This window comes from Triturus cristatus, chromosome 2_1 (genome assembly GCF_964204655.1).
Source record: "Triturus cristatus chromosome 2_1, aTriCri1.1, whole genome shotgun sequence".
Taxonomy (NCBI): domain Eukaryota; kingdom Metazoa; phylum Chordata; class Amphibia; order Caudata; family Salamandridae; genus Triturus; species Triturus cristatus.
In genome coordinates this window covers 547,816,301-547,839,318 of record NC_140581.1, presented here as the reverse complement: position 1 = coordinate 547,839,318, position 23,018 = coordinate 547,816,301, and the positions used below count along the sequence as shown (strand labels likewise).

Below are 23,018 nucleotides of genomic sequence, written 5' to 3'. Positions count from 1 at the left end.
TGGTCCCACCCTCCAGGTCAGACAACACCTGAACCTGGCTTCCCAACCCTGGGTCCAACCCATGCGGTTGAACGCTCGCCTGGCGCACCAGGACTTCCCGGGGAGCACGCATGCCCCCCCTGAGGGTGACACATAACTCATGTGTCGTGTGACAGTCTGCCTGGCGCTGATCTCCAGACCCCTGTCCATCTGACAGTGCCTGAAGATCCCCCAGGACAGAAGTGGTGTCACCATGGTCACTCACGGGGGACGCAGCCCTTCTGGCTGGCCCCTGACCCACTGGTTCTTCCACTGGGGACTCTTTCCCCCTCTCACCCCTCAATCTGGACCTCTGCACCCTCCCAACTGGAGCGGTACTGCCAGACACCAGAACTGATGGAGGCCTGCTTACAGACACTCCCAGCTCACCAGACACTAGGGGATCCCCCTCAACGGGTGGCCCATCAGGACAGCCTAGGCTCCCCGCCTGGTGTTCCCTTAAAGAACCATCCAGGCTCTGAGACTGGGTTTCGGGCACCTGGGGGCACGCAGCCCCACACTCACTCCTTCTCCACTGAGACAGGACGTGAGCCCCTACACCCCTCCCACTACCATGGGACCTAGCTGGGCTACTCTGCACCACTTCCACCACTCTGGGTTGGAAGATACCTGAGCCACTCCCCACAGGGTCATTCCCCAATGCCTCTCCAGACCCTCTGGAATCCACCAAAAGGTCTACCTCCAATGTGAGCTCTCTGCGGTCAGAGAACTCGGTCTCCAACAGGTGTTGACATAGCTCTGGAAAACAGGGACTTAAAATATGCTCTCCCACAATTGGATCACACAGCCCCCTAGCAGGGTTAACCAAACTAGCCTTCACCTTACCATCCAGTGCCTCACACACGTACTCCACACCACTCTCCTGAGACTGGCAAGACAGTATCTGACTGTCTCTGTCACACAACCCACACTCTTCTGGGCGGTCTTCACACTCACCTACCAGGACTTCAATGTTGGGGGAACCCCTCTCCCTGCGCCTCTCATCTAGAGCCAGTAGAGTGTCCCTCCCGCCACTAGGACTATGAACCCCTGCGCCAGTTACCCTATTCCCTTCAGGGATACTGCGCACTACTGGAGCTACCTCATGCCCTTGAACCTCCTGGTGTGTGTTAACCCCCTCCTTCAAGCCAGGCGCCACATCTCTGGGTGTGTGTACTACTCTTTCAGCACTAGAGAATTCAATATTGCTGCCACCATCTGAGCTGGATTCCTCCTCCCACTCAGAAAAGCTCAATCTCTGAGCTACGCACCTTTCTTGCTGCTGGGCTGAGACACTCATGGCCTCAAGCCTCTCGAGCTCCATATCATATTTCTTCATTAGGAAGTCATGCTCCATCTGAATCTTTCTTTCTTCAAGAGCCATTTTCTTTTCTTCCAGAGCCAGCTTTCTGCTTTCTAGCTCCAATTGGATTTTTAATTCCAGCTTTGCCAATAACACTTCGTGATCCCTGGCGGCCTGTCTGTCTGCCAGCTCCTCTGGCAACAGGCCTCTGCCAAAACTGCGAACGCTTTCCGCTGGTTTCAATGGTGTAACTTCCTTAGTTGCACCCCTTGATTCAATCCAGGCTTTCAGCATCTTGTAGAGATCTGATCTGTTCTTGCATCCTGCATGTGGAACCTTGAGCTTCCTGCAGAAGTACTTGAGTTCAGTTCTCTTGTAGCTGTTCAGTTTTGACTCATCCCATTCAACCTCTCCAGCCTCAGAGGCTTCAGACGCGGTTTTCTCTATGCTGTTTGAGCCCGGCATGGCTTCAAACGCAAGGGATCTTCTTTACTTGGCAAGCGAAATTAAATCATAAAAAGTTCTGTGGCTTAAGCTACTGGACCGTCTACTGTGCAATGGTTAGTAATCACTGCGCAGACACCAAGAACGCAAATCCGTAAATCCGCACCGCTGCCACCAATGTTAGAATCCGGGGTCTCTGGTTGGCGCAGGTATGCACTTGCGACAAGCAGGGACCCTTTTCATCTAAGTCAGGGCAAAGGATCACCTCTTTAAAAATAACCCCTGCTCACCCTCTAGGTAACGTGGCGCGAGCAGTCAGGCTAAATTTCCAGAGGGCATATAGGTTAAGCGTTCAAGTCGTCCCACACAATAATCACCACCCCACCACACAAAGACACAAGGCTGTAGTTATATCCAAAATATAATTCTTTATATAAAAGGTTTTCTTTCAGGCAGGTTGCATAAATACAGTTCTCTTGGTAAAATAATCCAGTTACTCTCAAAATGCTTTACGGGCAGTCCACAGTTGTAAAAATGGCACAGTTCTCTTTAAAATAGGTTTCTTAGGTCTTCTGGGCACTTCGTAGCGCCTTTGGGGTGCCCTTGGCAAGGTTTTTACAGTGCCTTGCCGTTTCCCACGCTTCTCGCGTGAGCCGGAGTACGCTTGCCGAGTCTCACTCTTCTCGAGTGAGCACCGGTAATGCTTTTCAATGCAGTACGGTTAAAACGTAGGTACGGTTCGAACCTTGCTGTTCCCAGGGTAAGTACGGGTCGAACCAAGGCTGTTACGGCTCGAACTCAGCCAAAAGGAGCACTTTTCAAAGCGCCATTATTTCAGCTGGCAGTACGGTGCGAACCAGGCACAAGTATTTACAAGGCGGGTACGAACCAAGGCACTTCACAGGCAGTACGGTGCGAACCAGGCACAAGTATTTACAAGGCGGGTACGAACCAAGGCACTTCACAGGCAGTACGGTGCGAACCAGGCACCCGTAGTTACAGGGCAGGTACGGTTCGTACAAAGGCAAGTACGGGCCGTACTTTTCACGCGCTGGCACAATACCTTGCAGATTTCACGGGGAAGGTTCGTGGCGGCCTCGCGGTCCAGTCCAGGGGTGTCCCACGTCGCGCTGGTGTCCCCAGTGTCCAGGGGACGGCGGAGCTTCGTGGGGCGCTCGGGCAGGATGCAGGTTGCCACGAAGGGGGTCAGAAGCAGGAGGGCAGCCTCGGGGTGAGATCACAGCGCCGCGCGCTGTTAGCTTCGGCCGGAGACGCGAACCAGGGCACTTTAGTCCTTTGCAGAAGCCTCTACAACCCGGCAGGGGTCACAGGGACTCGGCGCTCAGGCGCGGAGATCTCCACCTTACTTTGCGAGCTACGGCTCGAGGGGGCAACTGTTCACGGTGCTCGGGCTGTCAGGCCTTTACGTTGTTTGCAGCCACGCCAGCAGCAGAAGTCGCGTTGCTCAGCGAGATCAGGGGATGCACAGGTTCTCCGGGGTCAGCTTGCTGAATCACTTCAAGGCACTTCTCCTCTTCTTTCAGGATGGTAGCGCCCACTGTTCCTGGGGCGCAGGTCAGGGGGCAAGTTCACACGCAAGCCCTTGGAGATTGTTTTAAAGGCACAAGTTGAATCAAAGTCCTTTTCTTCAGGCTTTCCCTCTCCTTCCAGCAGACAGGCACCCACTGCAGGCCAGTCTCTCAGGCAGAGAGACAGTATTCCTCCTTCAGCTTCTCCAGGTCCTTCTCCTTCAGGCAGAGTTTCTTCTTGGCGCAAACAGGATCTAATTTCTTAGGAGCCAGGCTCCTACTTTTATACACCAATTCTTTTGTTCTTTAGCGCCAGGGGGCCTGGGCCTGGCTCAGTCCAGTTTTTGGAGCACTTTGTTGTGGTGACTCTGCGCTTCCCTTTCAGCAGCAGGGCAGAGACATCAGCCGCTCCACAGGGGGCGGCGCCGGCTTTGTGCTGTCAGAGCACAGGTCTATTCAGAGTCAAGGGTGGACTCCTCCCACCCATCCTGGTGTAATCTCTCTACCCACCACCTGGCAGCCAGCCTGTCTCTGGGGATTCCCCAACCCTGCTCCTTACTGTTGCTAGGCAGAACACACACACACAGCAGAGGCGGACTGAAATGGCCAGGTCAGTAAATACTAACTTTCTAAAAGTAGTATTTACAAACGCAGGATATTAAAATAAACTTTACTAAAAGAAGTATTTTATTATTCTGAGTTCAGGCATACTAAACATAATTGTCTACCATGCTCTATGAGTCCACTGGGATTACAGGGTGTAGTAATTCCAGCAGCCCATTCTGGCCTATGGAGAGCAGGTAGCCTTCAATAGTGAAAAACGAAAATGGCTGTAATTCACTATTAAGACATGCCACACACATCAGGGCATGTCCTACCTTATGCCTACAATGCACCCTGCCCATGGGCCTACCAGAGGGGTGACTAATATGTAGTTAAGGGAAGGTTTAGGGACTGGCAAGTGGGTGCACTTGCGCAGTCAGCGCGACAGTATCAGACTGCGCGCAGGTTCTGCAGTGGCAGATCCTAGACACATTTTACTAGGCCGCTTCTGTGGGTGGCACAACCAGTGCTGCAAGCCCACCAGCAGCATTTGTATTTACAAGCCCTGGCACTCCTGGTGCACTTTACTAGGGGCTGACAGTAAACCAAATAAACCAATCATGGACACCAATCAATGTATACATTTTACCATAGGGAGAGCATATGCACCTTAGCACTGGTCAGCAGTGGTAAGGTGCCCAGAGTCATAAATCAGCCAACACCAGGTCAGAAAAAATACAGGAGGAAGGCAAAAAGTTTAGGGATGACCCTTCAAAAAGGGCCAGGTCCAACACCCAGCAAATGCAGGAGGTCGGCCGTAGTCTGGAGGTGGGAGACGACCTACTGGGGGCGAGCCCGCCTTCAACAGCCAGTTGTCGAGATAGGGGAAGACTGGAACCCCTGATCTGCGCAGATGAGCTGTGACCACCGCCATCACTTTCGTGAACACCCGAGGGGCACTGGTGAGGCCGAAGGGGAGCACCGTGAACTGAAAATGCTCCTGACCCACCGTGAACCGCAGGTAACGCCGGCGGGCTGGCAGGACGGGAATGCGAAAATAAGCGTCCTGCAAGTCCAACGCTACCATCCAGTCTCCTGGATCCAGGGCAGCCAGAACCTGAGCTAGGGTAAGCATCTTGAACCTCTCCTTCCGGAGGAAGGCGTTGACGCTCCTAAGGTCCAAGATAGGGAGTAGGCCCCCTTTGCCCTTCTTGGGAACCAGAAAGTAGTGGGAATAGCAACCACTACCTACTTCTGGACCAGGAATGCGCTCGACGGCCCCCTTGGCCAAGAGGGCTGCAACTTCCTCCCGTAGAAGATTCAAGTGATCCCCCGACATGCGGTGGCATGGCTGGAGGGGTCGTCTCGAAGGGGAGGGAGTAGCCCCTTCGGACGATTTGCAGCACCCACACCTGTCCGACGTGATGGAACGCCAGTGGAGCAGGTGATGGCGAACTCTGCTTCCCACTGGTGTGGAATGGGCCAGAAAGCACGGACTAGGAGGGCTTTAAGGCGGATGCTGCCGGAGTTGATGTGGACTGACCGGCACGTTGACCCCCAGTACCGCCTCGGCGGAATCCACATCCGCGTGCAGGTTGGATCTGCAGCCGGTGGCTAGACGGACGTGAGGGGGCGGCCCCTACCTTGGCCACGAAAGGGACGAAAGGCGGAAGTTTGCGGTCACGCCCCCGAGAGGCCCAAGGACTTGGCCGTAGCCCGGGAGTCCTTGAAGCGCACCAGCGCACTATCCGCCTTCTCACCAAAAAGGCGAGTGCCATAAAAAGGCATATCCATGAGGGTGCTCTGGACATCCCCTGAGAAAAACGCGGACCGCAGCCAGGCGTGGCAGCGGAGCGCCACCGTGGTTGACATCGCCCTACCCAGCGAGTCATTTTAAACTTTTGGCATAGGCGTACCCGCCGGCGCTACTTCATGGACCACAATTCTTTGGGGTAACACGCTGGTAGGACTAGCAGAGTGCGGCCAATCGGATTTTTGTCTACCCAGCGAGTCCGTAGTGTCTAGTCCACATCGAATAGCATGTCCCACCCGTCGGCAAGAGCCTGGGCGAGCCGCATCCGGGCCTCCTCCGGACACTGGGGCAGCACGTCCTCCTCCGTATCCCACAGAGAGTGGGAATAACGGTCCAAGAGGCAAGCGGTGTTCAACGACCGCAGTCCCAAATTAAGGGAAGAGAACAGCTTCTTACCGACCTGCTCTAGCCTCTTGGATTCCCGATCCGGGGGAGCGGACGGGAAGGAGGATTAGGAAGTAGAGGCCTGGATAACCAGGCTCTCGGGCGTGCGGTGTTGGGACAGAAAACTGGGGTCGCCCGGAGCAGGGCGGTGGCGCCGGGCCACGTTCTGATCTGAGCTTGCTGATGGTTGAAGCACTTCAGTGAGGAGGTAAGTCCTCACGGCCACAGCAGGCAGCTCCAGCCCAAGGGCTTCGGCTGCCTTGCGCAGCACCACTGAAAATGCAGCACCTTCCTCCGAAGCCACAGTCGGAGAAGAGATGAAACCAGTGTCCTGGGAAGGTGTCCAGACCACTGGTATCCCCCAGCTCATCTGCCCAGTCCTGAGATAAGTTGGCCTGCATGGCCAGAGGGTCCTCAGACCCCTCCCAGTCGCCCCCGTCATCCGATTCCTGATAAACAGGGGGAATAATCGGAGCCGGACGGTAGATGAAATTGTCATCCGTCGGCTGCGGTACCGGGGCTGAACCGGGGAAGGGCGTCGTCCGGAGACGGCGCCGGGGGTGGAACCGGTGTCGGCGCCGGCGGAGGAGGCGTCGTGAGGTCGACAGGCACCGACTGTGATCCAGGCCTGGATCCCACGGGGACCTGCGGCGTCGGGACCGAAGTCGACGACGGCGCCGGAGCCGCCGGCTCGCTAGGTTGCCCAGTCGAGCCCGTGGGGCCCGAAGGCGCACCGGCAGGCGTCGACGGCAGAGCCAGGCCCCTCATGGCCGAGAGGAAGGCACTGATCTCCGCCGGAGTCGCATCAGTCCCAGGGACCGGTGGGAATGGGGACGGACGCGGCTCCGACAGAGCCACGGGGGTGGTACCACCCAGAGTCCAAAGAGCGGTGTCGCCTCTTGGACTTCTTAGAATGCTTCGACTTACTCGAAGACTTCGATCCCGACGAGCGGTGGTGGTGGCTGCGGCTCCGCGACCGGTCCTTCGACCTCCTCCTGGACCGGGACCGTGAACGGCGTGGAGCCGAGTGTCGGAGGTCGAGAAGCTTACGGGACCGCTCCCGCCTAGCCTTCGAGGTCAAGGCCTGACAGTCGAGGCACGACTCCACATCGTGGTCGGCCCCCAGGCAATAAAGGCACCGGCGGTGGTGGTCCGTCACCGACATCAGTCGATGACAGGAGTCACAGGCTTTAAAACCAGGCATCCTACCGGCACCAGTTCGAATCGAGTAGACAAAAGAGTCCAAAAAGTTTTAGTCAAAAAGCGACTAAAGGGGTAAGCTCTTCACGGATCGGCGCTGTCTGGCGCGGAAAAAAGAAGAACTGACATCAGCGTGCGAGGGCGGCGTCTAAGTACTCCGACGACGTCATTCCAGCGCACGACGTCAACGACGGACGCGGAGCCGCAGACGACGCCTAGCGACGCACAAGGGGTATTGCTGACTAAAAATCTTTCCGGATCCAGCCTGACGCCTGGTGATATTCTAAGGTGAGGAATCTAACTAATGTGTTTCTTTCAGATAAGCCAGACATCCTCAACCAGGCGTGGCGCCTAATGGCCACTTTCGAGGAACTCGCTCTGCCTAGCGTGCCTGTTGTGTCTAAGCCACATCCTAAGGCAAACTTTGCTGGAACTCTTTTGTCTAAAACAGCTTGGGAGAGGAGAGCCCGGTCCTCCTCCAAGACTCTAGGCAGCACTTGCACAACCATATCCCACAGTGAATGGGAATAATGGTCCAAGAGTCAAGCTGTGTTTACCGACCACAATGCTAGGCTGGTGGAAGAAAAAACCTTACCGAAGCTGTCCAGCTTTTTGGATTCCTTGTATGGGGATGCAGTATGGAACGTGCCACGGGAAGTGGACGCTTGGTCCACCAAGCTCTGTGGGGTGGTGTGGGCGGAGAGGAAAGCTGGGTCGCCCGGTTCAAGGCAGTGACGGTGGAAAATAGTTCTATTCACAGGAGCCTCTGTGTTGGGCTTGGACCATGTGCCCAGAAGAATGTCGGTCAAGGCCTTGTTGAAAGGCAGCAAGGGTTCTGAGGTAGAGACGCCAGCCTGCAAGACCTCCATCATGACATTAGTCTTGACTACCACCATAGGAAGCTGCAGGTCCAAGACCTCTGCAGCCATAAGCACCACCACTGCAAAAGAAGCCCGCTCCTCTGTAACCAGATTAGGGGGAGACAGCATGCCAGAATCTGGAGAGGTGCCCAGGCCGCTATCACCCCCCAGGTCCTCATACCACTACAATTCTTGATGTGGTTGCCAGATTTGTAAGGGATCCTGCTGCCCCTGACAACCAGCTCATGCTCAACACCTCCAAAACAGAATTCCTTCTCATTGCTCTGCCTAATCACAAACCAAAGATCGACGACTGGCTGAAACATCTTACGGCCTTCAACTGCACTCCCCACATTTTCGACTCTGCGAAATCCCTCGAAATCACACTGAATAAGCACCTGAGCATGCAGAATCATATTAGTAATTTAAGCAAGGGGGCTAAACACCAGATGAACACCTTAAGGAATCTAAAACCTTTCCTTCCACAAGAGGACTTCAAGATGCCAGTGCAAGCTCTGGTGCTGCCTAGGCTACTCTATGGTAGTTCCAAGCTCTGTGGACCTCCCAAATATAGCTTGGCCCCTCTAAAAGCATCCATTAATACAGCAGCTAGACTGCTCACTGGTTCAAAAAGAAACAAGCACATCTTCCCTAGCCTCAAATCCCTAAACAGGCTGCCATACGAGGCCAGAATACAGCTAAAAGTAGCCTGCATGACTCACAAATCCCTACATCTCAAGAGTCCCATGTAACTGGCTCAAAACCTAGAACTGTCTGGAGGTTGCAGACAGTCAAGAAGTGCAAGCTCATGGCTCTTAAAACCACAGATCTTTCACAAAATGAGAACAAGTCACAGAGCCTTATCAGGCGCTGCCCCAAAGATTTGGAGCTCTCTTTCTCCGGACGTCTGACGAATTTCTACAACAATTACCTTCAAAAAGGAAGTAAAAATAAGGCCCAATGGCTATGTTTCTGCCTTAATCAGCTCTGGCCCACTGCTCATTGATTACCACCTGATTGACAATAAGATCGTTGGCCACCTTTGAATCCCAGTACTCGCTTGCCATGCTCATTTATGTAGCGAAGATTATCAAATTTTCTTCTCCATGACCTGTATCCCACATACTTAACTACGTTGCATGACTATTTTGTTGTATTATGTATACTCTTGTAATTCCCGTCCAAATTGTAAAGTGCTCTGATACCCACCTGGATCAAGTTTGCGCTATATAAAACTTTCAAAATAAAATAAATAAATCATCATCCGTTCCTAGCCCTTTAAAATAAGCAGAGTGAGCGAGATTGAGCCATATGGCTCCGTCGGCGCCGGTAGTTTCATGGGCAGGCAGTCGGAGCACAACTTTGTATCGTGGTCGCGCTTCAGGCACCAAAGACACACCAGGTGGGGGTCCGTGACCAACATGGTGCTGTGACAGGTGCCGCACGGCTTGAACCCAAAGGTCTTCTTGCTGGACATGCCTACACACCAAAAAGACTCAACAAAAAGTTAAAAAAAAAAGTGTGTCCAAAAGTGACAGGGTAGCTCTCTTCGAAGGATCTGCACTGGCTGGCATGGAAAGGAAAGAACTGATGTCAGCGCGCCAGGATGGCGGCTATATAGTCGACGCAGACATCACGACAACGAACCCGACGCATACAATGTCATGTGGAGTCGACCAACGCCACCTATTGTCACGCAAGGGTACTGTTATCAAAAGTCTTTCTTATCCAGCCTGAAGTTCAAAAGTAATCTGCAGCTTGATGTCTCCATCAGACGTCCATCTATACAATACAGATTGAGTAATTATTTACCAGCATATTCAAAAAGCTGTTTGGGAGGTCGCCATGAGGTAGAAAAATGCAATAGAAATGATATAATGCAGTACAAATCCTGATGGCATTTTAATGTGTTTCAGCTTACATGAACTGATTTACCAAACCTGAGAGCAGTGGTTTCCTCGTGGTTTTATCTATTACCAAAATGAAGGGATTCGCTAGAATTATTTCTAGTTGCTCCTTAGAACAGCATTCATGAATTTGTTTTGCTACTTTTAGATGGTGTCTGGATCTTCAATTTTCAGATCATGTTTCTTTGTTTGGTGGCCCATGTTCATGGAAATTATTCTACACCCTCCCACATACTAGAGCTTGAACACAACATACTCCACTAGATGTCCTATCCCAAAGTGCATCCTGAGGAGCCTCAGAACTTCTATATGTGAGGAAAAAATACAGAAAATATTTGCACATTTGTATTTGCTGTAGGGTGCAACGTAATAAACTGCTTTCCTGGCATATTTGTGTTTGTGATTTTACTAATGTTACAAAAAGGAAAACGTTCCATTGGCTCTTATTATGTGAAAATAAACTCTGTCCACTGTATTTCGGTTAAATAAAACAAGGCAGTCTCACCTGCTGTGCGCCTCGCTCATTGCTGAGTGTCCGAAGGTCATCTGAATACGTAACACACATTTCGTGCAGAGCTGCTAGATCGCGGGGCAAGTCAGTTCGTGTAGGTTCTGTAGTGTCTGGAAGCTCCGGTACATTCTTTAAAAAATAATAATAAACATTACAAACCCTAGTCTTTAGTGAATGAGCAATAACACATTACCTCTATATCAATACAAATAAGCTCCTCTCCTCTCTACAGACTTGGAACTCCACTGTACAGCAGGTCAATTTTGAAAAGAGGACTACTGCAACAGAACGGCACTCTTTTGTCAGAACTCCAACTTAACTCCTGGGGTTGCAAAAAGCTCAACCTTTGTTTGTGAGAGGTTAACACACACCAAGAAAGATTGGAGTACAGCAGATCATAATAAGTATGTGGGATGTTTGAGGAGGATGAAGGAAAATAAACCACATGAAGGTCATGTCTATTACTTCTTTCTTCAACTCCCCTATTTAATGTGGTGGACAGAATATAATAAAATAAAACAAGCATAACAGGATATAGGCATACAAATTATGCAGTACTTTTTGCTCAGATTACTTACCAGTAATTTTCATTTCCCTGATACTAGCTCTATCCTGACAGCGTCAACTGTTATCATGGCTTGTGATTTGTTTTGTATGTTTTACAACTATCAGCTGCCATACTGTCATTGGAGGATAAGGGGGCTGGTTCAGCATAATGGACATTTTTCTTGAATTCCTAAACACAGAAAAACTCCACATATGTGCAGGGTCTTGACAAATATTTTTAAAGAGAAACCTCTCTCCACAAAATATCAACACCCATCTTAAAGGTAAAGTTTTCTTGCTTTTTGTTCAAACAATTAGATTTAAGAAATAAACTGACAAAAGAGGTCTGCTAGTTTCTATGGGAATCAGAAAGGCAGGGCTGGGATTGGCGCTTTCAGGATGAAATTGTTAGCTTTTAGTTCTGTGATATTCTTTAGTGTGCTGATAATCTGATCCAAGGCAAACAGGCTATTGGGGCTACCTGGGTTTGAATGTGAAAGTGGGGGGCTTCTTCAGTGACTTGAGTCAGTGGGGGAGGTGTGCATGGGCATGGTGGTAGGAGGGCTCTGGAAGTGGTAGTGGAAGTGGTAAGTGGGCTGTGTGGCAAAGGAAGAGGACGTGTGGCAGAGGAAGAGGACGTGTGGCAAAGAAAGTGGACTGGTGGCTCTGTCCCAGCACTTCATTGGTTGTCAGCTCTGAAGAAGGAATCTTGGTAACCGGTTCCTGCTCGAACCTTCTTCAAGAAAAAGGCTCCAGAGGTGGTGGAGATTTTGCCCTAATTTTGCCTGTGAGTGGGTGGATAAACAGGTGCTTTTGTCTGGCATCCAGTTCCTGTTGGAACCTCTCCAGGATCAAAGCGTTGAGGTTTTTGTCTCGGGCATCGATGGAAATTGGCTTCACCTTGGCATCAAGGCCAGTTTTGACACAGGATCTTGGGTGCCAATGGAGCTGTTAGCAAGGACATTCAGTGTTCAGTGCCCTTGGAACGTACCAGGCTCGAAGCTTGCCTGGCTGCAAAGTTATTACACAATCGAGAGGCAACAAAGCAGAGAACAGATGCACAAATTAGTACAAAGAACATCAAAAGAAATGAAACAAGAAAATCCTTTAGTTGATTCTGTGTATCTATATCAATTACTTCTTCACTGAATACGGATAAGTGCAGCCAACGCGTTACGTCTGGTTACAGGCTCAAGAAACTGTGTCAGTTCGAGCATGCAGGACAGAGCAGAAATTGTGTTGCAACTGACACAAAAGTATTTCATGAAACCTCTTGCAGCAGTAATCAAGTCAGATGCCTGTAGACAAGAGAAACAGGTCTTTATGACATTTAAGTAGGAAATGATATCAATCCATACAGGGGCCGCATTCGGCAACGAGTATTCCAACCACCAGCATTCGGTGTTTGTGACATGGGAACAGATTGCCAGCAGCTGAAGCGTGTTGGCTGCACTTATCTGTATTCGGTAAAGAAGAAATTGATTGAAGAGAAAGAATAAACTAAAGTATTTTCTGGTTTAATTTCCTCTTGGTGTTCGAAGTACAACTTTTTGTGTATGTACTCTGCTTTGTTGCTTCTCGATTGTGTTTGAATGTATTTAATTAATGGCCATTTGGCAGATGGTCATTAGAGGTGGGCAACAGTTGTTCAAAATATAAACAATAATAAAACTTTTGGTAGGGCGGTGAACTGGTCCCCAAGTTGCCAATACTTATTTAAGTCTGAAGTTGGCAGGGGCCCTGGCTTGCCTTGGCGTCCATGCTCAATGCCCAACTCCCTTGCTAGCGGTGAACCGTTTTGAATGGGAATTTTTGTGTGTCCCCCGCTTGGTAAAGTGGGCCTCAGGGGCTGAAGGTATACTTGTGGTCCTGGGTTTGGTCTTCATTTGATGGCCAGCATCCTGCATCTGTTGTTCGCCACACTGCTCGACGACACCATCCCTGGACTCGCCAACAGTTGCACAAAGGGGTCCTATTCACCAAAGATGTCTGTGGTGACTAGAGTTGTCTGCTGCTGCATCATCTTGCATTCCAAATGCCATTCACTTCAATACTAGAAGATCTTTTGGATCAAAAGGTGAGGCAAGATGCATTATCGTAGTCATTGTGCAGGCTGCGATTGCACATTCTGGTGGTCTGCCTGGGGATATTTTGGGTGACAGCTAGGCAGTTCTGTGGGGTTTCATCACCTGTGCAGCATTCTCTGGTGAGGAAGGGCAGACGGCCGTTCTCTGCTCCGTTGGGCATGGGGCTCTTGGCGACGTCAGTCTGTTGGTGCCAGCACATCGGGTGACAATGGTACGTGAGCTTGGTTGCATCTGATGCAATAAGAAAGAAAGGTAACTTAATAGACCTGATGAAAAACATGTTACTGAAAAGGTGAACTCTGAGCCCTTTCTGTGCACATCCGAGCATGATCAGGAAAAACACAACCCAACATGGAGTCAGTGTCTAAGAGCAATTTGCATCAAGATGAGGAGTAACGCCACATCTCTACTCAAGGGACATCTTCGAACAAAAACAACTTGCAAACGTCCAAGCCCAAAACTAGATGGCAGGAAAATGCTAATCGTGCGTTAACTAAAGCACATATGCTGCTACCAACATGGAATTCTGCTTTACATGTTGTCACAAATGCACACCAGGGACGGGGGTGAACCCATTTATTCCACATACTTGGTGGTCACCAAGCTCCATTTTGCTAGAACTGGACAACAATTATGGTGGCATTTCTTCCGCAATTCCGATACACACCAAAGTAACCATTATCTTTTGAAATTGGGAAAAAGGACTGCCAGGAACTACCAAAGGATGGTCGTTGATGGTAAACTGGTCAAAGGCTATGTGTCCATCGAAGTTTAAATTGAACCTTTAGAATGCCCAAAAGACACATGTGCAGCCTCCCCTCTGTCTTAGATGGATGAGGTGGCAGAACAAATCTTAAATCTATACACAGTGATTTCTACGAAATTCTGATAATCTTGGACACCAACAGGGATAACTCAAGATACATGTCTTCGAGGACAATATATGCTCATAGTTGACAGCTCCTTGCAGTAAAATCAGCTGATCAATGGTAATACCTATCATTACTGTCCAAAAGCACATGTCGATGGCATCTCTAATTAACTTTACTGATCCTATACCAGCACACTTATTCATATATGATATGGCTCGGGTATTCTCATGTGCACAGCGCATTCCTTCCTAGTATTTGTGAGGGAAAACACTGCCATTATTTGGTAATTGCCTTTACCCTCTCTATCCTTTCTTTAGTTACACCACTGGGTGACCAGAGTACTGTGTCCAAGATCCACTTTGACATAGTTCACTATCTCATTGAATCAGATAGGTCTCCCTCAATAATTAGTGTAACAGAACTTGAGATGGTGGAGCTTCACACTACTTAGAAGCCTGTTACAGTGTTCCCCAGGCAATGCACAGTGGTACGTACAATGTAAGGTATTCCTTACAGTGTATTTTGTAGCTTGAGTCTTGATGGGCAAACAGTGCTGTAGAGCCTGTGGCACTTGCTGATTGGTAATACATCCTGGTCCCAATAGCCAGCCACCCTCTGATATGATCTGTAACACAGAGATGCATGTCTGTTATGTGAGACAAACCCTGCTGCCTGTGATTGTTCTTTCAATAGCTAGCTGCCTGTACTAGTGTATACCCGAAGTCTTCTTTCAGTCCACAGTTAACCACTACTATCACTTCGGTAAACACTCAAAGTGCTGATATAACAGTGAAATGAAATACTCTGAATTGTTAAAGCTAGCCACCTAAATTAATTTTAAATAACACCTGTGAGCTTCCCGATTTGGAAGATCAATAGAGGTTATTATGTAGATGAAGAAAACTACTGAATCCATTTGCTGCAGAGCTGTGAACATTTGTTCCACCTATACCAATTTGAGTTTGTTGCGATTCAAGTATGTGCTTAAATGCAACCAAAAAAAAGACACTCATTTCTTTTTTTGAACCTTCAAAATTATCTTGAATAAAAACACATGCATCACATTCTACACAAGGTACCTTTTCTGTGACTGGACTATATGCATTTGCATTTTGTGTTGAGGTAATTCTGGGGCAGTTCTAGAAAAGTTATCCCGTGCCACACTACTACTATTCAGCCTCTTTGACATCAAGAACAACCATTGACAAAGACAATAGGTCTTTCCTATGAGAGAGCTATTGGTTTGGGCAATGTGTTTTAGCCATTATGTACACAAATGAAGCTGCTGTTCAGCATTGTTAAGAGATAGTGGCATGGGTTGGGTAGATTGGAGTGGGGTAGGTTGGGTTTGGGCGGAGGGGGGTCGATTGGCGTAGAGTGGGGGTAGAATGGATTGGGGTAGATTGGAGTGGGATGGCATGTGGTAAATTGGATGGGTTGGGTAGATTAGAGAGTTAGATTGGAGTGGGGTAGACTAGGGTGGAGTAGATTGGAGTGGGGTCGATAGGAGCAGGGTAGATCGGGGTGGAATGGGATATGTTGGAGTGGAGTGAGGTAGATTGGGGAAGAGTGCAGTGGATTGGAGTGGAGTATACTGGAGTGGAGTTGGGTAGACTGGAGTGGGGTCGGTAGATTGAAGTGGGGTAGACTGGGTGGATTATAGTAGGGTAGAATGGAATTGGGGTGGAGTGGGGCAGAGTGGAGTTGATTGGGGTAGACTGAACTGGGGTAGACTGGGGTGAAGTGAAGTAGACTGGGATAGAGTGGGGTGGAGTAGAGTGGGATATACGGGGGTACAATGGAGTGGAGTGGGTTAGACTGGAGAAGAGTGGAGTGCAGCAGATTGGGGTAGATTGGAATGGTGTAGAGTGGGGGAGAGTGGGGTGGGGTAGATAGAAGTAGAGAGCAGTAGACTGGACTGGGGTAGATTAGGGTGGAGTGGGGTAGATTGGAATTAGATAGGAGTGGGGTAGTGTGGAGTGGGGTATATTTGAGTGAAGTGCGGTAGATTGGAGTGAAGTGGGGAAGATTGGAATGGAGTTGGATAGACAGGTATGGGGTATATTGGGGTGTGGTGGATGGGGTAAATTGGGTTAGGGTTGGGTAGACTGGAGTGGAGTGGAGTAGATCGGAGTATGGGGGATTGGATGGAGTACACTGGAGTAGGGTAGTTTAGGGTGGAGTGGGGTAGACTGGAATTGAGTGCGGTAGATTGGAGTGGGTAGACTGGGTTGGAGTGGGGTAGATTAGAGTGGAGTGGGGTTGAATAAGCTTGAGTAGGGTAGAGTGGGTGGATTACAGTAGGATAGACTGGAATTGAGTGGGACAGACTGGAGTGGGGGTAGACTGAAGAGGGATGATTGGAGTGGGGTAGTTTGGAATGGGGTAGAGTGGAATGGGTTGGAGTGGGGTGAAGTGAATTGGAGTGGGCTGGGGTGGAGTGGAGTACATGGGGGAAGATGGGGAGGGGTAGATCGTAGTAGGGTAGTTTGGGTGGAGTAGATTGGAGTGGGTGGAATGGGGAGGAGTGAGTTGGGGTATATCTGAGTGGAGTGTAGAAGACTGGAGTGGGGTAGATTTGGGTGGAGTTGAATGGAGTGTGGAAGAGTGGAGTGGGGTAGATTGGAGTGCAGTGGATTGGAGTGGGGTAGCCCATGGAGGAGTGGGCTAGATGGGAGTCGAGTGGGCAAGATTAGAGTGGGGAGGAGTTGGTTAGATTGCAGTGGAATTTGGAGTGGGGTGTGCTAAATTGGAATAAAGTGGGGTAAATTGCACTGCAGTAGATTGTAATGGAGTGGGATAGATTGGGTGTTTATTGGAGTGGGGCAGATTGGAGTAGAGTGGGGCAGATTGGAGTAGAGTGGGTTAGATTGGAGTAGAGTGGGTTAGACGGGAGTAGAGTGGGATAGACTGGAGCAGAGTGGGACAGACTGGAGCAGAGCAGGGAAAATTCAAGTGGCGTGTGGTGGAGTGGAGTGGGGTAGAAGAACAAGTTACTTACCTTTGGTAACGATATAGCTGTAAGAAACATAAGTTAGTTATAGATTCTTTACCTTAGAATTACCCCCAGGCGTCAGACTGGATCTGGAAAGTTTTTCTTCAGCAGTGCGCGTCAGAAGGTGGCGTCGGTCGGCTCTGCGTCCGTTGTTGGCGTTGTGGTCGCCGGGATGAAGTTTCTGAAGCTACTAAGACGCCGCCCTTGTGTGCTGACATCAGTTCTGTACACGACTTTCCGCGCCAGAAACGCAGAGCCATGCAAGACACTGACCACTGGTGCACAAAACTAGGGCCCTGAAAGGATGTCCTTAACCCTAGAAATCAGTTTGCAGAAAGGGGAGGATGGGTGGGGCGGTAAGGAATCTATAACTAACCTAGGTTTCTTACAGATACATCGTTACCGAAGGTAAGTAACATGTTCATCTGAAAGAAACAGTTAGTTATAGATTCCTTACATAGAATAGATACCCTAGCAATACCAACCCCGGTGGTGGGTCTGCGAACCAAGATCACAGGAGAACAGAACGGCCAAAAAGCAGTCTCGCCGGACTTGGCTGTCCAGGCAGTAGTGTTTTGTAAACGTGTGAAGCGATGCCCACGTAGCTGCTTGACAATTGTCATTCAGAGGGACTTCTCGTCCCAAAGCAGTAGCGGCTGCCGTCGCCCTGGTGGAATGGGCGCGTAGCCCCAATGGAGGTCCCTTTTTTGCTAGAGAATAGCAGGCTTTAATACACAAAACAACCCATCTAGAGATGGTGTACGGGCCGACCTTTCTTTTTTTTTTAAACAATTTTTATTTGCAACAAACACCACAAAAGTGCACAGCATGATACAGTCGTATAGCAAGGTCCAAAGCAAAATACCAACAGCATCACAATTCGTACCATAAAAATGATAATGCAAAACATTGCCTCCGGCAGACATCCATTCCGTTATAGCTTGCAATATAGTCCAAACATTAAATACATGCGGGCCGACCTTTCTTGGCGCCCACGTAGCCCACAAAGAGGCGGTCATCCACCCGCAACTGTTTTGTGCGATCCAGATAGAAGGAAAGCGCACGTTTTGGGTCCAGACGATGGAGCCTCCCTTCCTCTTTTGAAGGATGCAGAGGCGGAAAGAAGGTGGGCAAAGTGATGGTTTGCCCGATGTGAAAGGAAGTGACCACCTTGGGAAGAAAGGATGGACGTGTTTGAAGGACAACTTTGCCCGGATGTACAGCTAGAAAAGGAGGCTTGGATGAAAGAGCATGGCAGATGTGATGGCTACCGAGAATGCAGTCTTAAGAGTCAAAAGTCTTAGAGGACAGTTGTGAAGCGGCTCAAAGGAAGTGTACATCAAGTAGGTTAAGACCAGATTAAAGTCCCACTGAGGCATAACGAAAGGAATAAGAGGAAAGAGATGATTTATGCCCTTTAAGAAACGGTTTACAATCGGAGACTTAAAGAGAGAAGGCTGATCAGGAAGCCTGAGAAAGGCAGAAATGGCTGAAAGATAGCCCTTGATAGTGCCCAGAGCAGAGCCCTGCTGGGCCAAAGAAAGGAGGAACAAGAGAACCTCAGAAAGAGGGGCAGAAAGGTGATACACAGCCTTTGCTGTGCACCATGCCACAAATTTGTTCCATCGGCACATGGGACATGAACGCGGTCGATGGCTCCATTGGCCAAGAGAGCGGTAACTTCCTGTTGGAGAAGGTCCAGATGATCCTCCGACATACAATGGTATTGAGGTGGCATGGCTGGAGGGGTAGCTCCTTTGGGCTATATGCAAAACCCACCTGTCCGACATGATGGTGCGCCAGTGGGGGAGGTGATGGCCTGAAATGTCGGACTGGGAAGGTTTGGACGCTGCTGCAGAGGGTGGGTGGGTGAGGTTGGTGGACTGCCCCCCCCCCGGCCCCCTTAACAACAAAGGTGGTGCCCACGTACCCGGCTACGCGAAGGTTGGGGAGCTTGTGCCGGCATGTGGCTCTGGGCAGGACGTAGCGGGGCACCCCTTCCGTAGCCATGAAAGGGGCGAAAAGCAGACTGCGCAGGGCGGCTGGAGAGGCCCAAGGACTTGGCTGTAGCCTTCGAGTCCTTGAAACGCTCTAGAACGTTGTCCGCTTCTTGCCAAAAAGGCGACGGCCATCAAAGGACATGTCCATGAGAGTATTCTGGACATCCCCAGAAAAGCCAGTCGATCTCATCCAGGCGTAGCGTAGAAGGGCTACCGACGTGGAAATCGTCCTGCCTAGAGAGTCGGCGGTATCTAGCCAACAACAGATGGTAAACTTCGTTGCATCCCTCCCGGCGGCAATAGCCTAGGAGAGCACTGTCCGGGCCTCCCCCGGACACTGAGGCAGCACCTGCACAACCGTATCCCACACAGAGTGGACCAGGTGCCCAAAAGGATGTCGGGAAGGGCCTCATAAAGCAGCAGCAGGGGCTCCGAAAAGCTCGCAGCCGGCTGAAGCACCTGTCAGGAGGTTAGTCCTGACAGCCACCGTAGGAAGCTCAAGGTTGAGAGCCTCGGCCACCCTACGCAACACCACTGTGTATGACGCTCCCTCCTTCGTAGCCACAGTAGGAGGAGACAACATGCCAAGGTCAGGGGAGGTGTCTAGACCACTGGCATCCCCCAGTTTCTCTCTCCAGTCCTGCTCAGAGTCTAGCTGATTAGTCAGTCAGAGGGTCACCTGACCCCTACCAGTCCTCCTCCTCATCCTCTGGGTGCCAATCTGGCCGAAAAGGGACACCAGGAGTGAACAGGGGCACAAAAGCCCCGCTAGGCGCCGGATCCGGCGCTGGTCCGGATCTGGGTCCACATCAGGATGGAGGCCGGGGTCGTCGTCTGCCGGGGGGACGACCGGTGTCAGTTGCGGTGCCGGAGAAAGCGGTGCCGGTGGAGGTGTAATAAGGTCAACCTGTGCCGATCCGGATCCAGGCCTGGATCAAAGGGGGGCCCTGTGGCGCCGTGCTGGAGCCGTTGGCAGAGAAGGCCTAGGCCCCCCAACCGAGTCCGCGGGGCCTGAAGGCGCACCGGCGGGATCAGGCTGCCCAAAGATGGCGTGCATTGCCTCGTAAAATTTACGAAGCTGGGCAGGAGTCGCTCCGGGTCCCGGGAAGGGAGGGAAGCCCGGAGTCGACTCTTCGGGCTCCGCACCCAGAGCCGCATGAGGGGTACCGCCCACATCCCTCGTTGCATCAGCCAACCGACAGGGAGAAGAAGTCGAAGAGCAACGTTGCTTCTTCAACTTCTTCTTGCACTTCGACTTACCTGACCCAGAGAGCGAAGACTTAGAAGAGTGATGATGACTCCGCGAATGGTCCCACGACCTCTCTCGCGACCGGGACCTTAAATGGTGCGGAGCCGAGTGCCGGCGCTCAAGACGCTTTCGGGACCTCTCCCGCAAAGCCTTCGGAGCCATGGACTGGCAGTGGGAGCAAGATTTGGGGTCGCGGTCGCGCTACAGGCAAAAGAGACACACACGGTGCGAATCCGTAACGGACATCAGTCGGCTACAGGAAACGGAAGCCTTGAAGCCGGGCATCCGTACGGGCACCAGGAGTCGTAGACTCAAAACAGATGTCCACAAAAGTCGCTCAGAAAGTTCAGTCAAAAAGTGACAGGAGGTACCGCTCTCTCTGGATCTCTGCTGGCTGGCGCGGAAAAAGAAAGAACTGACGTCCGCGCGGTGTCTAAGTAGCTACCGCAACGTCATCACGGCGACCACGACGGACGCAGAGCCCACAAATGCCACCTTCCGACACGCAGAGGTACGGCTGACGAAAAACTTTCCGGATCCAGTCTGACGCCTGGGGGTAATTCTAAGTTAAGGAGTCTATAACTAACTGTTTCTTTCAGATCTAAGTATAATTTGGATATGCTGCAGTACTGAATATCTTTCTACTATGCCCTACTTAGACTGACCAACATGTCTAACTTCCACTTCGGATGGTCACGTGTGTCAATGGGTGCATTCTTAAAATAAGTAGGAATCCTTGTATTTGTTCTTTGTTCCTTAGTCAAGCACCACTTTAAATAGTTGTATGCCCCAAGGGGCATGGTTCAATAATTTCGACATAGGCTGGCTATTTTGCACCAGGACACTGCTTACTATTGAAGCTATCCAAATGTTCATTGTGGTAACTCTGTTCTATTATGCACACTTTTGGTGCTTGCATGACCACACTGCTACATTTTTGCAGTTCACTGTTAGTTGTCGGCTGGCTACCATTGTAGTTGCATGTAATTTTGGTGACTCACGTGTTCATGTTTGTGTCTAGTGCACATGAAGTCAACAGTGGTTGCTGAGGAAGGGTAGCGTCTGACCTACATAGCTCTTTCTCAGCCTGATTTTTTGTGTATTTGTGTGAGTGGCATGCCCATTTAAGAAATTAAAACAGCCAAGTGAAACAAGACAAACATTTTCTCGAAGGCACCAAGCTGCAAGTCCTACAAGAGAGGCGACAGAGGCAACAATTAACTTTCCTAATCCCTTCCTCTTGTCCCTGGTGCCAATCCAAATGGCTTCCTGATCCATTTATTGCCATGCCATGATCTGATGCTGAGAGGGAGATATAACTGAGAGGGGAGGAACCAATTAGGTCCCAGGCCGAGCATAGACTTTTGACAAAATAAGTGGGGGAAGGAGGGCTGCAGTTGATTCCACGAACCAAATGATTTACATTTACTTACCTTCGGTAATGCATTATCTGGTAGAGACTTTATTTAACTGCAGATTCCTTAACTTTGAATTTCCCAGGTGTCAAGCTGTATCCAGAAACTTTTGCTGAGCAATACCCCATGAGCGTGACATCGGGTGACTCCATTTGGCTCCGCGTGACGTCATTGGTGTCGGTAGCGTCGGTTATGAAGTTGCAGGACTTATATAGACGCCACCCAGGCGCGCAGACGTCAGTACTTTTAGTTTTTTCCATGCCAGAAACGGAGAGCCACAAAGTAACTGACGTAGTCGTGTGCAAAACTCTGGCCCTGAAAGGGGGAAAAAAACAACCCTAGTCCTACTACATCAGTCCGCAAAGCGGGCGGGCATGGGTGGGCCTGTAAGGAATCTGCAGCTAGATAGAGTCTCTACCAAAATAATGCGTTACCAAAGGTAAGTAAATTGTTCATCTGATAGAGACTTCTAGCTGCAGATTCCTTACCTTTGAATCAGATACCCGAGTCGTACAATTCCGGCGGTGGGTTGCGGACTCATGATCTAAACTAAGAAGTCTAGCAGGACTGAACAGTCAACGTTCCCGTCCCTGTGCACTTGACCATCAAGGCAATAATGTTTTGTGAACGTGTGCAATGATGCCCACGTTGCTGCTTGACAAACGTCTTGGACTGGGATACCCCGAGCCAAGGCCGTAGTCGCAGCCTTTCCCCTGGTGGAGTGGGCCCTTCAACCCTCAGGGGGCTGCTTCTTTGTCAAGGTGTAACAGATTTTAATGCAGAGAATGACCCTGGAGAGATGGTCCTTTTCTGCACCGACCTTCCCTTATTTGCTCCAACATACCCCACAAATAGGTAATCATCCACCCGGAACTCTTTTGTGCGGTCAAGATAAAATAACAACGTTCATTTTGGGTCCAGTCGGTGGAGACGCTTCTCTTCCTTAGAGGGATGTGGGGGAGCAAAGAAGGTGGGCAAAGTAATGGACTGACCCAGATGCAATGGGGTCACAACCTTTGGTAAGAATGATGCCCTGGTGCGAAGCAACACCTTGTTTGGAAAGGACATAAGATAAGGAGGCAAGCTAGATAACGCCTTGTGAGAAAGTGGCTCTGTATATACTGTTCCCTAATAGGTACAGGGTGTACAGAGTCCACAGTCCCCCAGAGGCTGATAGAGGTCAAAGTTAGGTATGACCTTACTCTCAAAAGTGGTAGCTTGGTCGAGCAGTAAGGCAGTACCAGAGGACAGTGTAAAGCATTTATTGTACACACTCAGTCAGCAAATGGTTTCACACACTCAATAACTGAACTCTAGGCCAATGATTTGTATGTATAATATA

The 23,018-nt window shown here is 50.2% G+C and overlaps 1 protein-coding gene across 2 annotated transcripts in view; it reads right to left on the bottom strand.

The window, feature by feature from the left end:
• Positions 1-23,018, bottom strand: part of RASA1 (RAS p21 protein activator 1) — a 1,052,852-nt gene that overhangs the window by 52,275 nt on the left and 977,559 nt on the right. For both annotated transcript variants that reach the window (XM_085632428.1, XM_085632429.1), the window contains one exon: positions 10,507-10,641. In XM_085632428.1, coding sequence (XP_085488554.1) covers positions 10,507-10,641 — 135 coding nt within the window. The remainder of the gene's footprint in view (positions 1-10,506; positions 10,642-23,018) is intronic.